The 20,940-nt window shown below is 42.1% G+C and overlaps 1 protein-coding gene across 1 annotated transcript in view; it reads right to left on the bottom strand.

Moving 5' to 3' along the window:
- SENP2 (SUMO specific peptidase 2) overlaps positions 1-20,940 on the bottom strand; it is a 46,619-nt gene that overhangs the window by 10,645 nt on the left and 15,034 nt on the right. Inside the window, exons 7-11 of the mRNA XM_061636532.1 lie at positions 7,073-7,176; positions 6,400-6,482; positions 2,131-2,176; positions 1,209-1,269; positions 1-165 (exon numbers count right to left, since the gene is read on the bottom strand). Coding sequence (XP_061492516.1) covers positions 1-165; positions 1,209-1,269; positions 2,131-2,176; positions 6,400-6,482; positions 7,073-7,176 — 459 coding nt within the window. The remainder of the gene's footprint in view (positions 166-1,208; positions 1,270-2,130; positions 2,177-6,399; positions 6,483-7,072; positions 7,177-20,940) is intronic.

Below are 20,940 nucleotides of genomic sequence, written 5' to 3'. Positions count from 1 at the left end.
CTCTGTAAGATCATTAAGGCTCTCTGTAGCTTTGTCCAAGCTCAGGTATTTCTGTTCTTCTGTCTCAAGCAGGGAGTGCCTTCCACATGAAGATTCTTTCTGACCCAGGCTTAATTTAAGTGACACTTCTTCCAATAGATCATTTTCCAAGCACTGCTTTACATTCTGTTAAATGAAAATGTACCATTGTGAAATGTAAGTTTGTGATAGCCCCTGTTCATGGGAAAGAAGCTTTTAAGAAACCCCAGAGCTAGTGAATTACAGTGCCATAATGATAATTCCTCCAACACCATACTAGGTGATTTGTTACCTATCAGTGTGGGAGCAAAGCGGGGGCCACCCATAGACAAGGTAGCAGTCTCTGCATACGCCTCAGGTATGTAGAAATAGCCAGGAATTGTCCTGGTTCAGGCCCTAAACTTCATGGTGTCCCAAGGTGGGGATTAGCATCTGCAGGGCACCATGAGGCTTAAAAAACCTTCTTGCACTGTATGTATGCATTACTTAAGTTCCAAACCCACAAAACTAGGCTTAGCATATGTAGAAATACAGATAGGTTACAGGTGCCAGACACCTTTCCAAGGAAGGTAATCTGTAATGCCCAACGTCTGCTAGGTTCTGCTTCTGAGAGAAACCCTTCTTCAACTCCTACAGCCTGGCAAGTTAATTATCACCAATAATCAGAGACAGCCTAGTATTAACATGTGGCACCTGAGCAGGGTGCACCCTGGGTCCTCCTGTAAAAAAATGTATCAGTGCTCTAAACAGCAGCAAGTGGCTGAATACAGGAATCACCGGCTGGATACAGGAATCACCATTGTGATTTCCCAGAATGTCTCCAATGTACTGTCAGTTTGAGTCATTGTGAGAAAGCCACTGCCAGGTAAGCTGATGGGAACTCCCATAGTGCACTTTGCCCTCCCCCTCCCCTCCCCCCTCTCACGCACACACCATTGCCAACAAAGCAGACTATAGCAAGAGTACCACAAAATTCAATAATCATAATAACCTAATGTGAGATCTCTGACCTGTGAACATCTCTTCCCCCTCTCTGCCCTAGCATCTTATACTGTATCTTTGTGATGGGTTTTAATTATTATAAGCTGTTTTGACCTAAAATCAGGTTGTAAATATCAAATGGAAAAATGTTATATAAGGAAGAACAGAAGCTTCACTGTCATAGCACATACTTCTCCATAAAGACTCACCTCTTTTTTCTGCACTACTAACTTTTTAGGTTCTGAAGATATTTCTGCTACGGCCATTGAGCTGAAAGAAGCAAAGATCAATTCATGGCAAGAAGGGAAGATTTTGCTATGGCAGAGGGGGAAACAGTTTTCCTGTCAAGAAGAAATCTCACTGACATTTAATTCCTGCTAGAAGACAATGCTGTCACATACCTATGAACAGCAATACCAGCAATGCTTGTGTGAAGTGTACAAGCCTACCAGATATAATATCTGGAATACCAAGATCAGTGGCTCATCTCTCCATAAACAAAAGTTACACAATGGAAAACTAAACAAGCATTGCCAGGGAAGAAGCTTATAACTAGACATTTATAAACCTATTAATATGGTAGGTGTGCAGATACTTGTTTGGAAGGGCTCCAAACCAGAAAAACCAAAGGCTGGAGAATTAGAAATGCACCTTGCATATTTTCAATAGATAAAAACACCAGAATATTCACTAACCAACCATTTAATCTAATTTCTTTCTACAAAACTCTAACAGGGGATACTAAGATGTAGTAGCTTTAGCAGCCTAGAAAGAAACAACTTGCATCACTGCCTACTTCCAGTCTCGTTTTGCTCCCAAGCAGCACCCCTCCTATGTCCAAAGATATGTGGCAGAGATCAATTGCAGATGCACAGAGGTATTGCTAGCAACAGCACACATATCGCTTTTACGGCTTCTGGGTTATCCCTAAGTCCACCTGAGTATGAATGTGCCAACTCTTTCCCTTAAGGAACTTAATGATACAATTAGCTACCATTCATGGGAAAAGTATTAAAAGCAAAACCTGAAACACACACAATACTAGAATCCTTATGCTGTAGTACAAGTGTTCAACTCATTAACCTCAAAGCCAAAAATAGCAAGGGTTTCACACCAGGATTTTTCACATACCTGTTTACATCTCTTCTAGAGGACAGGGGACCAAAGTTTCTGACACCTTTAAGAAAAGAAGTGTGCAATACACACAGTAACTTAATCAACTGGCATTTTAGATAACCAAGGTAACAAACAATGGATTAATGTCCAATATGTACAGATTTACAAGAGGAGAGAACAAAATATCCATACTTACAAACTTATTTAAACCTAGGTTTTAAAATTAAGGATTCCCATTTCCCCTCATAACTATCTACAGTGTATATCAGCTACCACTCTGGCTGTATGCTTATTCAAACAGAACCTTGAACTAAACTTTACCAGTTTCAAAATATTAGCCTGAAATTCAATACAAGTCTCAGATGCATCCCATCTTTTAATTATGTCTTCCCAAGGAAATGAGTTTTTAGGTTGCTTGATATCATTATGAATGCAGATAATTATCAAAGAAAGATGTCATGTTATTTTCAGATGCAGAAAAAGCATTTGAACAGGAAGAATGGTTCCACTTAACTGAAGTATTGAAATAATTTTGAGTGATTAAGTGAGCAACATGTATTCTAGTATATTAAACTAATCTATCAACTAAGGTCTCAATAACTGGTTATTTTCTGAAGACATTCAAGTTATTCTGCAACACAAGGAAGGGAGTATAGCAGTAAGAAAGACTGGCAAGACTAAAGGGGTAGCAACTGGAGGTTAGGGTTTTATTTAATTTATGTACCACTTCATATAACAGAAATTTCTATGTGGTTTATATGATGGCCCCACCCAGCCACCCTAGGTCTCTGGCCACCTGGGGAAGGGAGATCTGACAGTATTTGCCCACCCTTCCCCCTTTAAGGGTATACTGCCACCATATAAGTGGGAGCGTTTGATTTGATTATAGGCTGCCCCTTCTTAATTAGTCTCTTGACAAAAACAACAACAACCCTTCCTTGGTTCTCTCCAGCGTGTCTTGAGGCGGCTTCAGGCATGAGCGGTGAAAATAGAGAGAGACAACACCAGGTTTACAAACAATTTAAGAGTTTACTAAATAAAGTAAGAAAAATGAGACTCTTTTAGAAAGGTATGCAGTACAGAAAAATCACAGTATGTTCCACTTTGGAGTAAAACCAAAATAAAACTGGAAAAATGCAACCCCCTTGCCCTAGCTTAAATCGCCTCTCAGGAGAATCTTACTCTCGAGTAGCAGTTTTAGCTCCTTGAAGCCTTCCTTCCAGGCTCACCAAACTTCTGGCTCTCTCTGCCAGGCACCTTATCACCATGAGAACACACCTTGTTCTAAAAAACTCCAGAATTCCTTAATAAAAACTCTCCTTGTCAATCATATACCCCATCCCAGTAGGTAACAGGAAGTCATGAATGGTCCAGACTGGGATATGACTTTCTGCACATCTGCAATGGTGGCTACCCTGCCTTGATAGTTGTACCCCCAGGCCAAGTCATGTGATCAGCCAGACCAGGTCGTTTGAGCTAGTTAACTCTCTAACTACCTAAACAAACAGACAAGTATAAACACGTATTCTCACATTATACACAACACCCCATAAAAAGCCATAGTCCATATTAATTGTCCAGGACAGCAAAGCCCAATTCCTTCACAGTTTACAAATCCCAGGGATGGGGAACCTCAGGCCCAAGGGCCAAATGTGACCCTCAGAAATCTCCCCAGGCCACACCCCTTACTGGCCTTACTTCACACCATGAGTGCTTTTTTCTCCTGGAATATGTCATTGGACTCTGATAATGCCTCTTGCATGTCTGGATGGTGAACACAGAGGGTGTGGGGCAGAGCAATCCTACATCATCATCATCATCATCATTAATATTAATATCTTGCTCTTCCTCCCAGCAGGAGCCCAGGGTGGCACATCAAGGAAGCAGCATAACTTAAGCCATCTGAAGTTATGTTGACTTAAGGTACACCAGATCCTAACTCCATTCAGGAGCCCTTGGAAAAAGAGAATGGCAGCTAAGCCAGCAGAGACCAATGGAAAGAAAATAAGGTCAGCAAAAAGCAGAACTACTGTGTGTTTGTATTTGGACCACCCTTTTTCCTCAGCTTATCTTGCACTGGGACCGGAGGTCATGTGACCAAGCTGAACAGATGTGGCTTAAGTCCCCCTCCCCTCAGTCCTGCCCCTGCCACATACCTGGAATGCCCCTTTTTCAGGACTTTCGCTGGCTTAATTTACGTTGACCTTGGCTGACCCAGGAGGGCTAGGGTTTTGCTGGCCAAGCTGCAGCTAAGCCGGGATGAGGAACCTAAGACAGCATAGCCTGGCTGAGCTAGGACCCAGCCAATTCAGCCCAAGATCCGCTATATCCTAGCTCCCCTCAGCCCGGTATAAATAGCAATAGGATTGTTCCCTAAGTAGGTGTAAAAATCAGCCTACTGTACAGGGGCATATTTTATATTCATTGCTCCATCCACTTTTGCCTCTAGTCCTACCCACCACTGTCATGTGGACCTCAGAAGGCTGCCCAGAAAAGGAATGCAGCCCTCAGACTGAAAAAGGTTCCCCAACCCTGACATATCCCAACAGAAGGAAACAATTTAAAAAATGCAATACAAAATTCCACATCCAACTAAACATCCAACTAAAGCACTACTACTAGTGGTTAAGGTGTTGGACTACAATGTGGAAGACCAGGGTTCAAATCCCCACATAGCCATGAAGCTCACTAGGTGACCTTGGGCCAGTCACTGCCTCTCAGCCTCATGAAAACCCTATTCATAGGATCGCCATAAATTGGAATCAACTTGAAGGCAGTAATTTACATGTTTACTACTACTACACATTTTATGTACAGCAGGGCCCCGCTTTTCAGCACCCTGCTTTTTCGCGTTCCACTAATATGGTGGCACCAGTGGGGCGATTAGCTGTAGTGCGGGGAGCTCCAGCTGCTGTGCTCCAGCTGACGGCGATCAGCTGTAGTGCGTGAGCTCCCCGTGCTACAGCTGATCGCGAGCTACAGCTGATCGCTGTCAGCTTGAGCATGGAGGCTGGAGCTCCCCGCACTACAGCTGATCACTGTCAGCTGTAGCTCGACAGCTGGAATACAGTAGGGCCCCACTTTCTGGCAGCTTTTACTTTTCGGCGGGGGCCTGGAATGTAACCTGCCGTGTGAGTGGGGCCCTACTGTAGCATAATAAATATATCTCTAAACAATGTACATTGAGTAAAGCAACTAACAAAAACAAATATACAAGTAAAATACATCAAGTTCCAACTTCAAAATGGAACATAATTACAGTATAATTTTGTGAAAATCTAAATTAAAAAATACATAAGATCACTAAATTACTTTATGCTGACAGCCTTTGCAGCTGTTTAATTTTTATTTTTGATTAGCCAATCATCTTAATTATATAAATTTCACATACTTTCATACCACACAAAACTAATCTGAACACACAACCCCCACATACACAAACCACTCAAAAATCACACTCTCCTTACGCCCACCATACCACTAAATTCTCACTTTAATAAAACATTCAAACATTCAAATAACCACTGTTGCTGTTGCAAGATAATAAATACAAGTGACACAGCTTTAACTAACACAAATCCAAAATCTTCATTTTGGATAATATGGATGTGCATCAGGATACAATAATAAGTCAAAATCTATAAAAAGACAATAATGCTTTAACACCCCCACAACTGATACATCATGTTCAGGTACCTATAAACTACTACTTCCTTTAACATTTTCATTTGACCAGAATCCTTTGTTGTCGTTGCTGTTAAGCAAGCAACCAGGTTTTCAGTACCTTCCTTACCAAGGATGAAACATCAAGATGAACTTGTAAGCAAATGCTGATGACTGTTACAAGGCCAAATGTGAATAATTTATTACTCACTTAGCTTACAATTATTTTTGCCATGTAATTAAGCAAGAAAGGCAGTGAACTATAATACATTTAAAAATTATAGTTTAAATATAGCCTCTTCCTTTCAGAATCACTTCATGTTACCAAAAGTAACACTGAAGGTCCCAATTCTCCACAGCACATCTCCATGGTGACCATCATTTTTTTTAAAAAAGACACGCATCTGAAGCTATGTTGACAAATTTGGGCAAGTTTCTTTAGACACACAGTAAGCACATGCCTATAGTCATGCATCTCCCCTACACATGTTATGGTGTTCACTGTGGAGTTGCACGCACTGGTCCCTCAACTTTCCAATGTTGTGAAACAGTCCACAGAGATCACTACTTATCTCACTGCCATGCTCATTCGTTCAAATGTGAACTAGTACTATTACCTACCATTTCTTGGTGTCTCAAATGAAGGGACATCGATTTCCACACAGTGACGAGTTTTTGGTGATTCATGGACATCAATTTGGACACTTGGTTCAGCATATTCAAAAAAAGATACATGGATAAATTTAATTTTCAGTTAAGGAAAACAATCCCCAAATTTCAGCTACACACCAAAATGTGGTATTTAACAGACACTGTGCACCTAGTAATGAATACTGAGCACACGCACCTTTGATAGTGAAAACAAAATCCCATCAATAGTTATATAAACTCATAAGGGTTTCAAGGGAAGACAACATACCATCTATTTTTTTGAAAAAAATACTATTGCCCCAGCTGGGAAAAGACTGAGGCAAGTGCTGCCTGCTACACCTGACAGTGATCAGACTCCAAACGACATTTTCGTCCTAGTATGTAGCTCTGTATGACCACTAAGCTAGAAACATTATGCACTGATGCTAACCTTATTAGTTCCTTGACATTAAAGACATTATTGTTGCACAAGTGAACTAAGATGACATTTAAAATTCAGAAGACCACCAAGCTTCTTAATTTATCTTGTTTGTCCTGCTAAACACAGTTTACCTTTCACAAGAAAATACAAGAGCCCACTCAAAAGAAAAAGTTAATTATTTCATTCCATGTCTTTATCAGAACGTTACTCTTAGGTACGTACTCCAAGTGCTTTGCTATTGTGGGAGTGGAGTGATTTTTAGGACACTTTTCTTTTTCTTGCTCCAGCAGCTGTTTGTATTTCTCTCGTTCCTCTCTCTGTACTCCCTATGGGGGAAGATTAATAATTAAGTTATTTATCATTTAAAAGGTAATGAAATTCTTACCTGCACTATTCTGCAGTACCCCCAAAGCATGCAAATTCTCAGGCCAGCCTTATAATCACTCTTCAAGACTATTTCCAATCTACAGATAGAAGAGTATAGAGAGACTAGGACGTAACCTGATCTTACTTGGAAATCCCACTAGAAAAAAAATCAGTAGGGTACTTCAGAATAAACATGCATAGATCAAGCTACAAGTGATGTGTCCCAGTTCATACAGGATGGTTATATAAGAACAGAGAAGTAGACCACAGATGGAAGATTACAAGAGCTGGTACCCAAATTATGATCCCTCCACTCCAATGGCTCAAAATGAGTTTTCTAGCTGCTTTCTTTACAGAGAACGTAGGATAAATCAGTAACCAATATGCAACTGAAGCCAAGTTGGGAAAGAAGAACATTGGTTGTTTTTTAAAGAATAGAAAGGACAGCAATATATTACAGAAGACTACAGTATAGTCTCAATGGCATTGAGAAAGTGGATAGAGAAAAGTTCTTCTCCCTCTCTCATAATACTAGAACTCGTGGACATTCAAAGAAGCTGAATGTTGGAAGATTCAGGACAGACAAAAGGAAGTACTTCTTTACTCAGCGCATAGTTAAACTATGGAATTTGCTCCCACAAGATGCAGCAATGGCCACCAGCTTGGATGGGTTTAAAAGAAGATTAGACAAATTCATGGAGGACAGGGCTATCAATGGCTACTAGCTGTGATGCCTGTGCTCTGCCACCCTAGTCAGAGGCAGCATGCTTCTGAAAACCAGTTGCCGGAAGCCTCAGGAGGGGAGAGTGTTCTTGCACTTGGGTCCTGCTTGCGGGCTTCCCCCAGGCACCTGGTTGGCCACTGTGAGAACAGGATGCTGGACTAGATGGGCCACTGGCCTGATCCAGCAGGCTCTTCTTATGTTCTTAACAAGGGTAGGCAGAAGATAAATAACGGTCTACTGACCAATTTCTAGTGGACCACCTAGTGCCTACTCAGATTCTTACAAAGAATCTAGACTAGGTAGAGCTTGATCTGATTCAGCAAGGCACAGATGCTCTTAAAAAAGAATGCATACTCAGAATCCCTTAATTAAGGTGTAACTTATCAGTGTAATAAAAAAGATCTCAAGCTCATGCTCTTGTCAAGACTTTCTTGCCATATAAATTTAACACATACTAGGTTCCAGCAGAAAGTCATCTATATAGGACTGACAGTCTAGCATTGATCTAAAAAAGCAAAGCAATGAAATGTATGGATGTGTATATACACATATACACATGCACACGATGAAAACACACAAACTTGAACTATATACTCAATGGAAAAGCAACAGTGCTGCCAACAGGCAAATTCAGCATTGTGTGTGTTATGTGCCTTCAACCTGACTACAACATATGGTGACCCTATGAATCAGTGACCTCCAATAGCATCTGTTATAAACCACCCTGTTCAGATCTTGTAAGTTCAGGTCTGTGGCTTCCTTTATGGAATCAATCCATCTCGTGTTTGGTCTTCCTCTTTTTCTGCTTCCTTCTGTTTTTCCCAGCATTATGGTCTTTTCTAGTGAATCAGGTCTTCTCATTATGTGTCCAAACTATGATAAACTCACTTTCATCATTTTAGCTTTTAAGTGATAGTTCTGGTTTAATTTGTTCTAACACCCAATTATTTGTCTTTTTCGCAGTCCATGGTATCCACAAAACTCTCCTCCAACACCACATTTCAAATGAGTTGATGTTTCTCTTATCTGCTTTTTTCACTGTCCAACTTTCACATCCATACACAGAGATCGGGAATAACATGGTCTGAATGATCCTGATATTAGTGTTCATTGATACACCTTTGCATTTGGGGATCTTTTCTAGTTCTCTCACAGCTGCCCTCCCCAGTCCTAACTGCCTTCTGATTTCTTTACTATTGTCTCCATTTTAGTTAATGACTGCACCAAGGTATTGATAATCCTTGACAAGTTCAATGTCCTCATTATCAACTTTGAAGTTAGAAAAATCTTGTGTTGTCATTCCTTTAGTCTTCTTGACATTTAGCGGCAGTCCTGCTTTTGTGCTTTCCTCTTTAACTTTCATCAGCATTCGTTTCAAATCATTACTGGTTTCCGCTAGTAGTATGGTATCGTCTGCATATCTTAAAATTATTGATTCTCCATCCAATTTTCACACCACCTTCATCTTGAGTATAGGTTGCGCATCAGAACAATCAGATGCCATGACACCCCCATTTCTTTTTAAGCATTCCATAGTTTTTCATGATCTACACAATCAAAGGCTTTGCTGTAATCTATAAAACACAGGGTATTTTTCTTCTGAAATTCCTTGGTCCGTTCCATTATCCCACGTATGTTTGCAATATGACCTCTGGTACCTCTTCCCTTTATGAATCCAGCTTGGATATCTGGCATTTCTTGTTCCATATATGGTAAGAGCCTTTGTTGTAGAATCTTGAGCATTATTTAAATATAAGAACATAAGAAAAGCCTGCTGGATCAGGCCAGTGGCCCATCTAGTCCAGCATCCTGTTCTCACAGTGGCCAACCAGGTGCCTTGGGGGAAGCCCGCAAGCAGGACCCGAGTGCAAGAACACTCTCCCCTCCTGAGGCTTCCGGCAACTGGTTTTCAGAAGCATGCTGCCTCTGACTAGGGTGGCACAGCACAGCCATCATGGCTAGTAGCCATTGATAGCCCTGTCCTCCATGAATTTGTCTAATCTTCTTTTAAAGCCGTCCAAGCTGGTGGCCATTACTGCATCTTGTGGGAGCAAATTCCATAGTTTAACTATGCGCTGAGTAAAGAAGTACTTCCTTTTGTCTGTCCTGAATCTTCCAACATTCAGCTTCTTTGAATGTCCACGAGTTCTAGTATTATGAGAGAGGGAGAAGAACTTTTCTCTATCCACTTTCTCAATGCCATGCATAATTTTATACACTTCTATCATGTCTCCGCTGACCCGCCTTTTCTCTAAACTAAAAAGCCTCAAATGCTGCAACCTTTCCTCGTAAGGCAGTCGCTCCATCCCCTTGATCATTCTGGTTGCCCTCTTATGAACCTTTTCCAACTCTGTAATATCCTTTTTGAGATGAGTCGACCAGAACTGTACACAGTATTCCAAATGCGGCCGCACCATAGATTTATACAACGGCATTATGATATCGGCTGTTTTATTTATTTATTTATTTATTCAGACCCCATGAGCTTATATGTGAAATTAAGATTTTTTGCTCCAATATGCATAATTTTACACTTGTTTATATTGAATTGCATTTGTCATTTTTCTGCCCATTCACTCAGTTTGGAGAGGTCTTTGTGGAGCTCTTTGCAATCCCTTTTTGTTTTAACAACCCTGAACAATTTAGTGTCATCAGCAAATTTGGCCACTTCACTGCTCACTCCTAATTCTAGGTCATTAATGAACAAGTTGAAAAGTACAGGTCCCAATACCGATCCTTGAGGGACTCCACTTTCTACAGCCCTCCATTGGGAGAACTGTCCGTTTATTCCTACTCTCTGCTTTCTGCTTCTTAACCAATTTCTTATCCACAAGAGGACCTCTCCTCTTATTCCATGTCTAAGCTTCCTCAGAAGTCTTTGGTGAGGTACCTTGTCAAACGCTTTTTGAAAATCTAAGTACACTATGTCCACTAGATCACCTCTATCTATATGCCTGTTGACACTCTCAAAGAATTCTAATAAGTTACTGAGACAGGACTTTCCCGTGCAGAAGCCATGCTGGCTCTGCTTCAGCAAGGCTTGTTCTTCTATGTGCTTAGTTAATCTAGCTTTAATAATACTTTCTACCAGTTTTCCAGGGACAGAAGTTAAGCTAACTGGCCTGTAATTTCTGGGATCCCCTCTGGATCCCTTTTTGAAGATTGGCGTTACATTTGCCACTTGCCAGTCCTCAGGCACGGAGGAGGACCTGAGGGACAAGTTACATATTTTAGTTAGCAGATCAGCAATTTCACATTTGAGTTCTTTGAGAACTCTCGGGTGGATGCCATCCGGGCCTGGTGATTTGTCAGTTTTTATATTGTCTATTAAGCCTAGAACTTCCTCTCTCCACTATTTGTCTCAGTTCCTCAGAATCCCTTCCTGCAAATGTTAGTTCAGGTTCAGAGATGTGCCCTATATCTTCCACTGTGAAGACAGATGCAAAGAATTCATTTAGCTTCTCTGCAATCTCCTTATCGTTCTTTAGTACTCCTTTGACTCCCTTATCATCCAAGGGTCCAATCGTCTCCCTAGATGGTCTCCTGCTTTGAATGTATTTATAGAATTTTTTGTTGTTGGTTTTTATGTTCTTAGCAATGTGCTCCTCAAATTCTTTTTTAGCATCCCTTATTGTCTTCTTGCATTTCTTTTGCCAGAGTTTGTGTTCTTTTTTATTTTCTTCATTCAGACAAGACTTCCATTTTCTGAAGGAAGACTTTTTGCCTCTAAGAGCTTCCTTGACTTTGCTCGTTAACCATGCTGGCATCTTCTTGGCCCTGGCGGTACCTTTTCTGATCTGCGGTATGCACTCCAGTTGAGCTTCTAATATAGTGTTTTTAAACAACTTCCAAGCATTTTCAAGTGATGTGAACCACTGTTGGCTTGTGTGCGTTGTTGTGTGAAACAGCATACATTACGTTGGAGTTAAGTTGAGCAAGAAACATCCTCAGAGCATGTTAAGAGTCTTTATTAAGACATTAGGGCCAACAGGCTTAAGAGTAAATACATGTAGAGATTCTTCAGTCACCCCCCTTCTGGTACATCTCTCTCCATAGATAAACCACAAAAGACAGCCTCTCAGCTCAGAGGCATAATTCAGAAGAGCACAACACATAGTCTCTGTTAGAACTTTCCCAGTCGTTATCAGATGGCTACCATAGCAACGACCCTGGCAGTCCGTTCCCAGACAGATCATAGACATAACTCCCCCTTAACCACAGTTACGTCTTCACACTTGCAGGCTTCATGGAAAACTACTAGAGACAGTAATGCCAATTGGTCACCAGCCAAACAACCTTTCCTCGTAAGGGAGTCGCTCCATCCCCTTGATCATTCTGGTTGCCCTCTTCTGAACCTTTTCCAACTCTATAATATCCTTTTTGAGATGAGGCGACCAGAACTGTACACAGTATTCCAAATGCGGCCGCACCATAGATTTATACAATGGCATTATGATATCGGCTGTTTTATTTTCAATACCTTTCCTAATTATCGCTAGCATGGAATTTGCCTTTTTCACAGCTGCCGCACACTGGGTCGACATTTTCATCCTGCTGTCCACTACAACCCCGAGGTCTCTCTCCTGGTCGGTCACCGCCAGTTCAGACCCCATGAGCGTATATGTGAAATTAAGATTTTTTGCTCCAATATGCATAATTCTACACTTGTTTATATTGAATTGCATTTGCCATTTTTCTGCCCATTCACTCAGTTTGGAGAGGTCTTTTTGGAGCTCTTTGCAATCCCTTTTTGTTTTAACAACCCTGAACAATTTAGTGTCATCAGCAAACTTGGCCACTTCACTGCTCACTCCTAATTCTAGGTCATTAATGAACAAGTTGAAAAGTACAGGTCCCAGTACCGATCCTTGAGGGACTCCACTTTCTACAGCCCTCCATTGGGAGAACTGTCCGTTTATTCCTACTCTCTGCTTTCTGCTTCTTAACCAATTTCTTATCCACAAGAGGACCTCTCCTCTTATTCCATGACTGCTAAGCTTCCTCAGAAGTCTTTGGTGAGGTACCTTGTCAAACGCTTTTTGAAAGTCTAAGTACACTATGTCCACTGGATCACCTCTATCTATATGCTTGTTGACACTCTCAAAGAATTCTAATAGGTTACTGAGACAGGACTTTCCCTTGCAGAAGCCATGCTGGCTCTGCTTCAGCAAGGCTTGTTCTTCTATGTGCTTAGTTAATCTAGCTTTAATAATACTTTCTACCAGTTTTCCAGGGACAGAAGTTAAGCTAACTGGCCTGTAATTTCCGGGATCCCCTCTGGATCCCTTTTTGAAGATTGGCGTTACATTTGCCACTTTCCAGTCCTCAGGCACGGAGGAAGACCCGAGGGACACGTTACATATTTTAGTTAGCAGATCAGCAATTTCACATTTGAGTTCTTTGAGAACTCTCGGGTGGATGCCATCCGGGCCTGGTGATTTGTCAGTTTTTATATTGTCTATTAAGCCTAGAACTTCCTCTCTCCACTATTTGTCTCAGTTCCTCAGAATCCCTTCCTGCAAATGTTAGTTCAGGTTCAGAGATGTGCCCTATATCTTCCACTGTGAAGACAGATGCAAAGAATTCATTTAGCTTCTCTGCAATCTCCTTATCGTTCTTTAGTACTCCTTTGACTCCCTTATCATCCAAGGGTCCAATCGTCTCCCTAGATGGTCTCCTGCTTTGAATGTATTTATAGATTTTTTTGTTGTTGGTTTTTATGTTCTTAGCAATGTGCTCCTCAAATTCTTTTTTAGCATCCCTTATTGTCTTCTTGCATTTCTTTTGCCAGAGTTTGTGTTCTTTTTTATTTTCTTCATTCAGACAAGACTTCCATTTTCTGAAGGAAGACTTTTTGCCTCTAAGAGCTTCCTTGACTTTGCTCGTTAACCATGCTGGCATCTTCTTGGCCCTGGCGGTACCTTTTCTGATCTGCGGTATGCACTCCAGTTGAGCTTCTAATATAGTGTTTTTAAACAACTTCCAAGCATTTTCAAGTGATGTGAACCACTGTTGGCTTGTGTGCGTTGTTGTGTGAAACAGCATACATTACGTTGGAGTTAAGTTGAGCAAGAAACATCCTCAGAGCATGTTAAGAGTCTTTATTAAGACATTAGGGCCAACAGGCTTAAGAGTAAATACATGTAGAGATTCTTCAGTCACCCCCCTTCTGGTACATCTCTCTCCATAGATAAACCACAAAAGACAGCCTCTCAGCTCAGAGGCATAATTCAGAAGAGCACAACACATAGTCTCTGTTAGAACTTTCCCAGTCGTTATCAGATGGCTACCATAGCAACGACCCTGGCAGTCCGTTCCCAGACAGATCATAGACATAACTCCCCCTTAACCACAGTTACGTCTTCACACTTGCAGGCTTCATGGAAAACTACTAGAGACAGTAATGCCAATTGGTCACCAGCCAAACAACCTTTCCTCGTAAGGGAGTCGCTCCATCCCCTTGATCATTCTGGTTGCCCTCTTCTGAACCTTTTCCAACTCTATAATATCCTTTTTGAGATGAGGCGACCAGAACTGTACACAGTATTCCAAATGCGGCCGCACCATAGATTTATACAATGGCATTATGATATCGGCTGTTTTATTTTCAATACCTTTCCTAATTATCGCTAGCATGGAATTTGCCTTTTTCACAGCTGCCGCACACTGGGTCGACATTTTCATCCTGCTGTCCACTACAACCCCGAGGTCTCTCTCCTGGTCGGTCACCGCCAGTTCAGACCCCATGAGCGTATATGTGAAATTAAGATTTTTTGCTCCAATATGCATAATTCTACACTTGTTTATATTGAATTGCATTTGCCATTTTTCTGCCCATTCACTCAGTTTGGAGAGGTCTTTTTGGAGCTCTTCGCAATCCCTTTTTGTTTTAACAACCCTGAACAATTTAGTGTCATCAGCAAACTTGGCCACTTCACTGCTCACTCCTAATTCTAGGTCATTAATGAACAAGTTGAAAAGTACAGGTCCCAGTACCGATCCTTGAGGGACTCCACTTTCTACAGCCCTCCATTGGGAGAACTGTCCGTTTATTCCTACTCTCTGCTTTCTGCTTCTTAACCAATTTCTTATCCACAAGAGGACCTCTCCTCTTATTCCATGACTGCTAAGCTTCCTCAGAAGTCTTTGGTGAGGTACCTTGTCAAACGCTTTTTGAAAGTCTAAGTACACTATGTCCACTGGATCACCTCTATCTATATGCTTGTTGACACTCTCAAAGAATTCTAATAGGTTACTGAGACAGGACTTTCCCTTGCAGAAGCCATGCTGGCTCTGCTTCAGCAAGGCTTGTTCTTCTATGTGCTTAGTTAATCTAGCTTTAATAATACTTTCTACCAGTTTTCCAGGGACAGAAGTTAAGCTAACTGGCCTGTAATTTCCGGGATCCCCTCTGGATCCCTTTTTGAAGATTGGCGTTACATTTGCCACTTTCCAGTCCTCAGGCACGGAGGAAGACCCGAGGGACACGTTACATATTTTAGTTAGCAGATCAGCAATTTCACATTTGAGTTCTTTGAGAACTCTCGGGTGGATGCCATCCGGGCCCGGTGATTTGTCAGTTTTTATATTGTCCATTAAGCTTAGAACTTCCTCTCTTGTTACCACTATTTGTCTCAGTTCCTCAGAATCCCTTCCTGCAAATGTTAGTTCAGGTTCAGGGATCTGCCCTATATCTTCCACTGTGAAGACAGATGCAAAGAATTCATTTAGCTTCTCTGCAATCTCCTTATCGTTCTTTAGTACACCTTTGACTCCCTTATCATCCAAGGGTCCAATCGTCTCCCTAGATGGTCTCCTGCTTTGAATGTATTTATAGAATTTTTTGTTGTTGGTTTTTATGTTCTTAGCAATGTGCTCCTCAAATTCTTTTTTAGCATCCCTTATTGTCTTCTTGCATTTCTTTTGCCAGAGTTTGTGTTCTTTTTTATTTTCTTCATTTGGACAAGACTTCCATTTTTTGAAGGAAGACTTTTTGCCTCTAAGAGCTTCCTTGACTTTGCTCGTTAACCATGCTGGCATCTTCTTGGCCCTGGCGGTACCTCTTCTGATCTGCGGTATGCACTCCAGTTGAGCTTCTAATATAGTGTTTTTAAACAACTTCCAAGCATTTTCGAGTGATGTGACCCTCTGGACTTTGTTTTTCAGCTTTCTTTTTACCAATCCCATCATTTTTGTGAAGTTTCCTCTTTTGAAGTCAAATGTGACCGTGTTGGATTTTCTTGGCAATTGGCCATTTACATGTATGTTTAATTTAATAGCACTATGGTCATTGCTCCCAATGGGTTCGACAACACTTACATCTCTCACCAGGTCCCAGTCCTCAGTGATGATTAAGTCCAGGGTTGCCGTCCCTCTGGTCGGTTCCATGACCAACTGGTCTAGGGCATAGTCATTTAGAATATCTAGAAACTTTGCTTCTTTGCCATGACTGGAACACATATGTGGCCAGTCTATGTCCGGGTAGTTGAAGTCACCCATTACTACCACATTTCCTAGTTTGGATGCTTCCTCAATTTTGTATCTCATCTCCAGGTCTCCCTGAGCATTTTGATCAGGGGGACGATAGATCGTTCCCAGTATTAAATCCCTCCTGGGGCATGGTATCACCACCCACAACGATTCTGTGGAGGAGTCTGCCTCTTTTGGGGTTTAGAGCTTGCTGGATTCAATGCCTTCTTTCACGTATAGAGCGACTCCGCCACCAATACGTCCTTCCCTGTCCTTCCGATATAGTTTATATCCAGGGATAACCGTATCCCACTGGTTTTCTCCATTCCACCAGGTCTCCGTTATGCTCACTATATCAATGCTCTCCTCTAAGACCAAGCACTCCAGTTCTCCCATCTTGGTTCGCAGGCTTCTAGCATTAGCGTACAGGCACTTGTAAGCAGTGTCTCTCTTCAAGTGTTGTTGGCATTTTTGGTTTGGCCTGTGGTAATTTTGCCTTTCTGAATTGATATCCTGTGCCCCTGCTCTCACAATGCCTACTTCTAGGCCTACCCCTTTTAAAATTTCATCATTTCTTTGGTCTTTATCCCAGGGGGGATGTTTATTCTGAACCGGACCTTCCTCAGCTCCTGTCGGGTTTTCCCTCTCAGTCAGTTTAAAAGCTGCTCTGCCACCTTTTTAATTTTAAGTGCCAGCACCCTGGTTCCATTCTGGTTCAAGTGGAGCCCGTCCCTTTTGTACAGGCCCAGCTTGTCCCAAAATGTTCCCAAGTGCCTAACAAACCCAAACCCCTCCTCCCGACACCATCGTCTCATCCACGCATTGAGACAACAAAGCTGTGCCTGTCTGGCTGGTCCTGCACGTGGAACTGGTAGCATTTCAGAGAAAGCCACCTTGGAGGTCCTGGCTTTCAGCATCCTACCTAGCAACCTAAATTTTGCTTCCAGGACCTCACAGCTGCATTTCCCCATGTCGTTGGTGCCAACATGCACCACGACCACTGACTCCTCCCCAGCACTGTCTACCAAACTATCTAAACGATGGGCGATATCCGCAACCTTCGCACGAGGCAGGCAAGTCACCTTGCGGTCTGCACGCCCATCACACACCCCACTGTCTATGTTCCTAATGATCGAATCGCCCACTACAAGGATCCCTCCACCCCCCGGAGATATATCCTCGGCATGAGAGGATAGCCGCTCATCCCCCAAGGAATGGGTCCCTTCTAAGGGATCGTTTCCCTCTTCCTCAGCTGGATGCTCTCCTTCCCCGAGACCATCGTTCTCCATGATAGCAGGAGAGCTATCATCCTTGGAGTGGGACACAGCTGTAGTGTCCCTGAAGGCCTCCTCCACACACCTCTCTGCCTCTCTCAGCTTTTCCAGGTCAGTCACCTTGGCCTCAAAAAAATGAAGTCGTTCCTGGAGAGCCAGGAGCTCATTGCACCGAGAGCACACCCACGACTTCTGTCCAACAGGCAGTACATGCTGCAGACAGTGCAAAACACTGGAAAGCCCCCACACCCCTGCTGGCTTCTTACCTGCATAGTTTTGTTTAAGGTTTATTACATTAATGGGTTGGGGACTGCAGTTTAGTTGAGGTCAGGGAACAGATGGGCAGAGTGGGGGGCCCTGGCCTCCTTGCCCTGCTGCCGAACTCACTCTGCTGCTGAACTTGCCTTGATGCTTTGTCAGCTGGGGGCTCCCTCTAGCTCGTGGAGCAGGCTCCCTCGCTAGGGTGCTCTGAATTTATATGTGTGGCTGGTCCCTCCCAGCTACTGTTGCCAGCCAATGATGTGTTAATTGAGGCTGATGGCTCAACTATCCACTGGGGCTTTCCTTAGGATCATCTCAGGCTTCCTTCCTTTGAAGGCAGGAAGGCAGGCTTCCTTCCTTAGCGAGGGGGGAGGACTGTTTAAGGACTTTGACTCGTGGTACTAAGAAAGGTTAACTAGCTATTTTTATCTTATTTGCTGACAACAACCACTTTTATCAGTGCAAGTTCCCCTGTAGTTTTTAAGTGGTGCCTTGTACTCTGGCCTGGACAAACTAGACTAGCTTTTGGCTGCTTTTAATCTAAGCAGGGGGCTGAGACTTCCAGGCAAGTCTTTTTTTGTTTTCCCACCTAGAACAGCCTGACCTTTCTTTAACCTAGGGAAACAGAGCTTGTGGTTGTGTTTAAGGGAGGCTAAAGCTACCCTTTTTAGCAAAGACTGAGCTGACTCTCTCCCTGTATGTATTGGTGGAGTTTCCTTTTCCCCCTTCTCTCCAACGGGAATTTAGCCTTGTTTACAGTGTCCCCTGAAGCTTTCCTGCTAGGGTGGTGTTGAAAACTAGCTTTCTATAGGCTTCCTACCCCTAGAATCCGTCTCCTAAGATATAGGTTCTTTCAGGATTTGGCTCCTAGCTCAGGGTGACCCTAGGCTGCCCTTATTACTCTAAGCTGTTTTAATTAAATTAAATAATGAAATAAATGGATGCTACTTACCCTCTTCTCGCTCTGCTGCTTAATTCGCCTTGATGCTTTGTCAGCTGGGGGCTCCCTCTAGCTTGTGGAGCATTTGTATGGGATATTAAGGCAATGATTTGATAATTACTGCATTCCCTGGGATCCACTTTCTTCCAAATTGGGGTGTATATTGAGCACTTCCAGTCTGTGGGCAATTGTTTTGTTGACAAATTCTTGTCAAAATTTGGACAGATTCCATCTCAGTAACTTGTAGCAACTCTATTGGTATGCTATGTGTTCCTGGTGACTTGCTTCTTCCAAGTATTTTAAGTGCAGGTTTCACCTCACATTCTAAAATGTTTGGTTCTTCTTCATACAGTTCCTCCATGAATGAATGTCCTCCTTGCATCTCTTTTATATAATTCTTCAGTGGGTTGCTTCCACCTTCCTTTTATTTCATCTCAGTCAGTGTGTTCCCCTGTTGATTATTCAACATCCCTACTCTTGGTGTAAATTTCCCTTTGATTTCTCTAATCTTTTGAAACAGGACTCTTGTTCTACCTTTTTTTATTATCCTCTATTTCTGTACAATAATTATTGTTGTAGTTCTTTGTCCCTATGTAAGTAGATGTATTATTGCATTTAGAGTCCTAACCGTGTTTCTCTCTTTTACGTTTGCTTTCCTTCTCTCTTTAACCATTTTAAGAGTTTCATCAGTCATCCATTGAGGCCTTTCTCTCTTTTTAACTAGAGGTATTGTCTTTTTGCATTCTTCCCTGATAATGTCTCTGACTTTACTCCATAGTTCTTCTGGTTCTCTATCAAGCTAGGTTTAAAGTCTCAAATCTGTTCCTTATTTGATCTTTATATTCTTCTGGGATGTTATTTACATTGTATTTTGGCATTATGATTGCTTTATTGTCGTTCTTTGATTTTCAATACTACCTGTTCATGATCTGTTCTGCAGTCTGCTCCTGGTCTTGTTTTTGAACAAAGTATGGAACTTCTCCATCTTCTGTTGCCAATTATATAATCAATTTGATTCCTGTATTGCCCATTCGGTGATGTCCACGTGTACAGTCATCTTTTCGGTAACTCAAAAAATGGGTTTGCAAGAAACAAATTATTGGCTTCACAGAATTCAATAAGTCTTTCTCCTGCTTCATTTCTATCTCCTAAGCCCCATTTTCCCACAATTCCTAGTTCTTCTCTGTTCCCTACTTTTGCATTCCGGTCTCCCATGATTATCAGAGCATTCTGTTTTGGTGTGTGATCAATTTCTTCCTGTACTTCTGCATAAGATCTCTCCATTGCCTCTTCTGTGTTGCCATTGGAACATAGACTTGGATGATGGTTATGTTGATAGGTTTCCCATTAAGTCTCATTGATATCACTCGGTCAGACCTTGCGTTGTACCTCCTAATTGCTTTTGCTACACCACTTCTCACTATTAGAGCAACCCCGGTTTTTCTTAATTTCTCATTTCCTGCATAAAATATTTTGCAGTTGCCTGATTGAAAGTATCCCATTCCCATCCATTTTAATTCACTTACGCCAAGTATTGTAATATTGATACGTTCCATTTCTTGCTCGAGAAATTCTAACTTTCCCTGGTTCATGCTTCTCACATTCCATGTTCCTATTGCATACGTTGTACAACTCTGGACTCTCCTTTTGCATGTGTGTGCTTCAACCTCTGAGCTTCCTTTCGGCTTTGACCCAGTTGCGTCATTAGTCACAGCGCTACTCGTACTTGTCCATTTTTCTTCCCCTAGTAGCTGAATGAGCGCCTTTTGACCTGGGGGTCTCATCTTCCAGCACTATCTCATGCTGCATTTTGGATAGTCTATTGATAGAGTTTTCGTGATAAAAGATATTCAGAGGTGGTTTACCACTGCCTTCCTCTGAGTCTGGATGCATCTTAGTCTGGTGTCTCAGCTTTGACCATTCTGCCCTGGGTGACCCTGCTAGGATTCTATCCTCTTGGTCTAGACTCCTGACAGCATTTCTCTCAGCTTCTTCAATACTTTCAAACCCCCTCACAATGTTAAGGTGTGCATTAGAATAGCTAAAAATGCTGTCT

Source organism: Rhineura floridana, chromosome 7 (assembly GCF_030035675.1).
Source record: "Rhineura floridana isolate rRhiFlo1 chromosome 7, rRhiFlo1.hap2, whole genome shotgun sequence".
Taxonomy (NCBI): Eukaryota; Metazoa; Chordata; class Lepidosauria; order Squamata; family Rhineuridae; genus Rhineura; species Rhineura floridana.
Note: the sequence above shows the minus strand (reverse complement) of the source record. Positions and strands in the feature narration are given on the sequence as shown.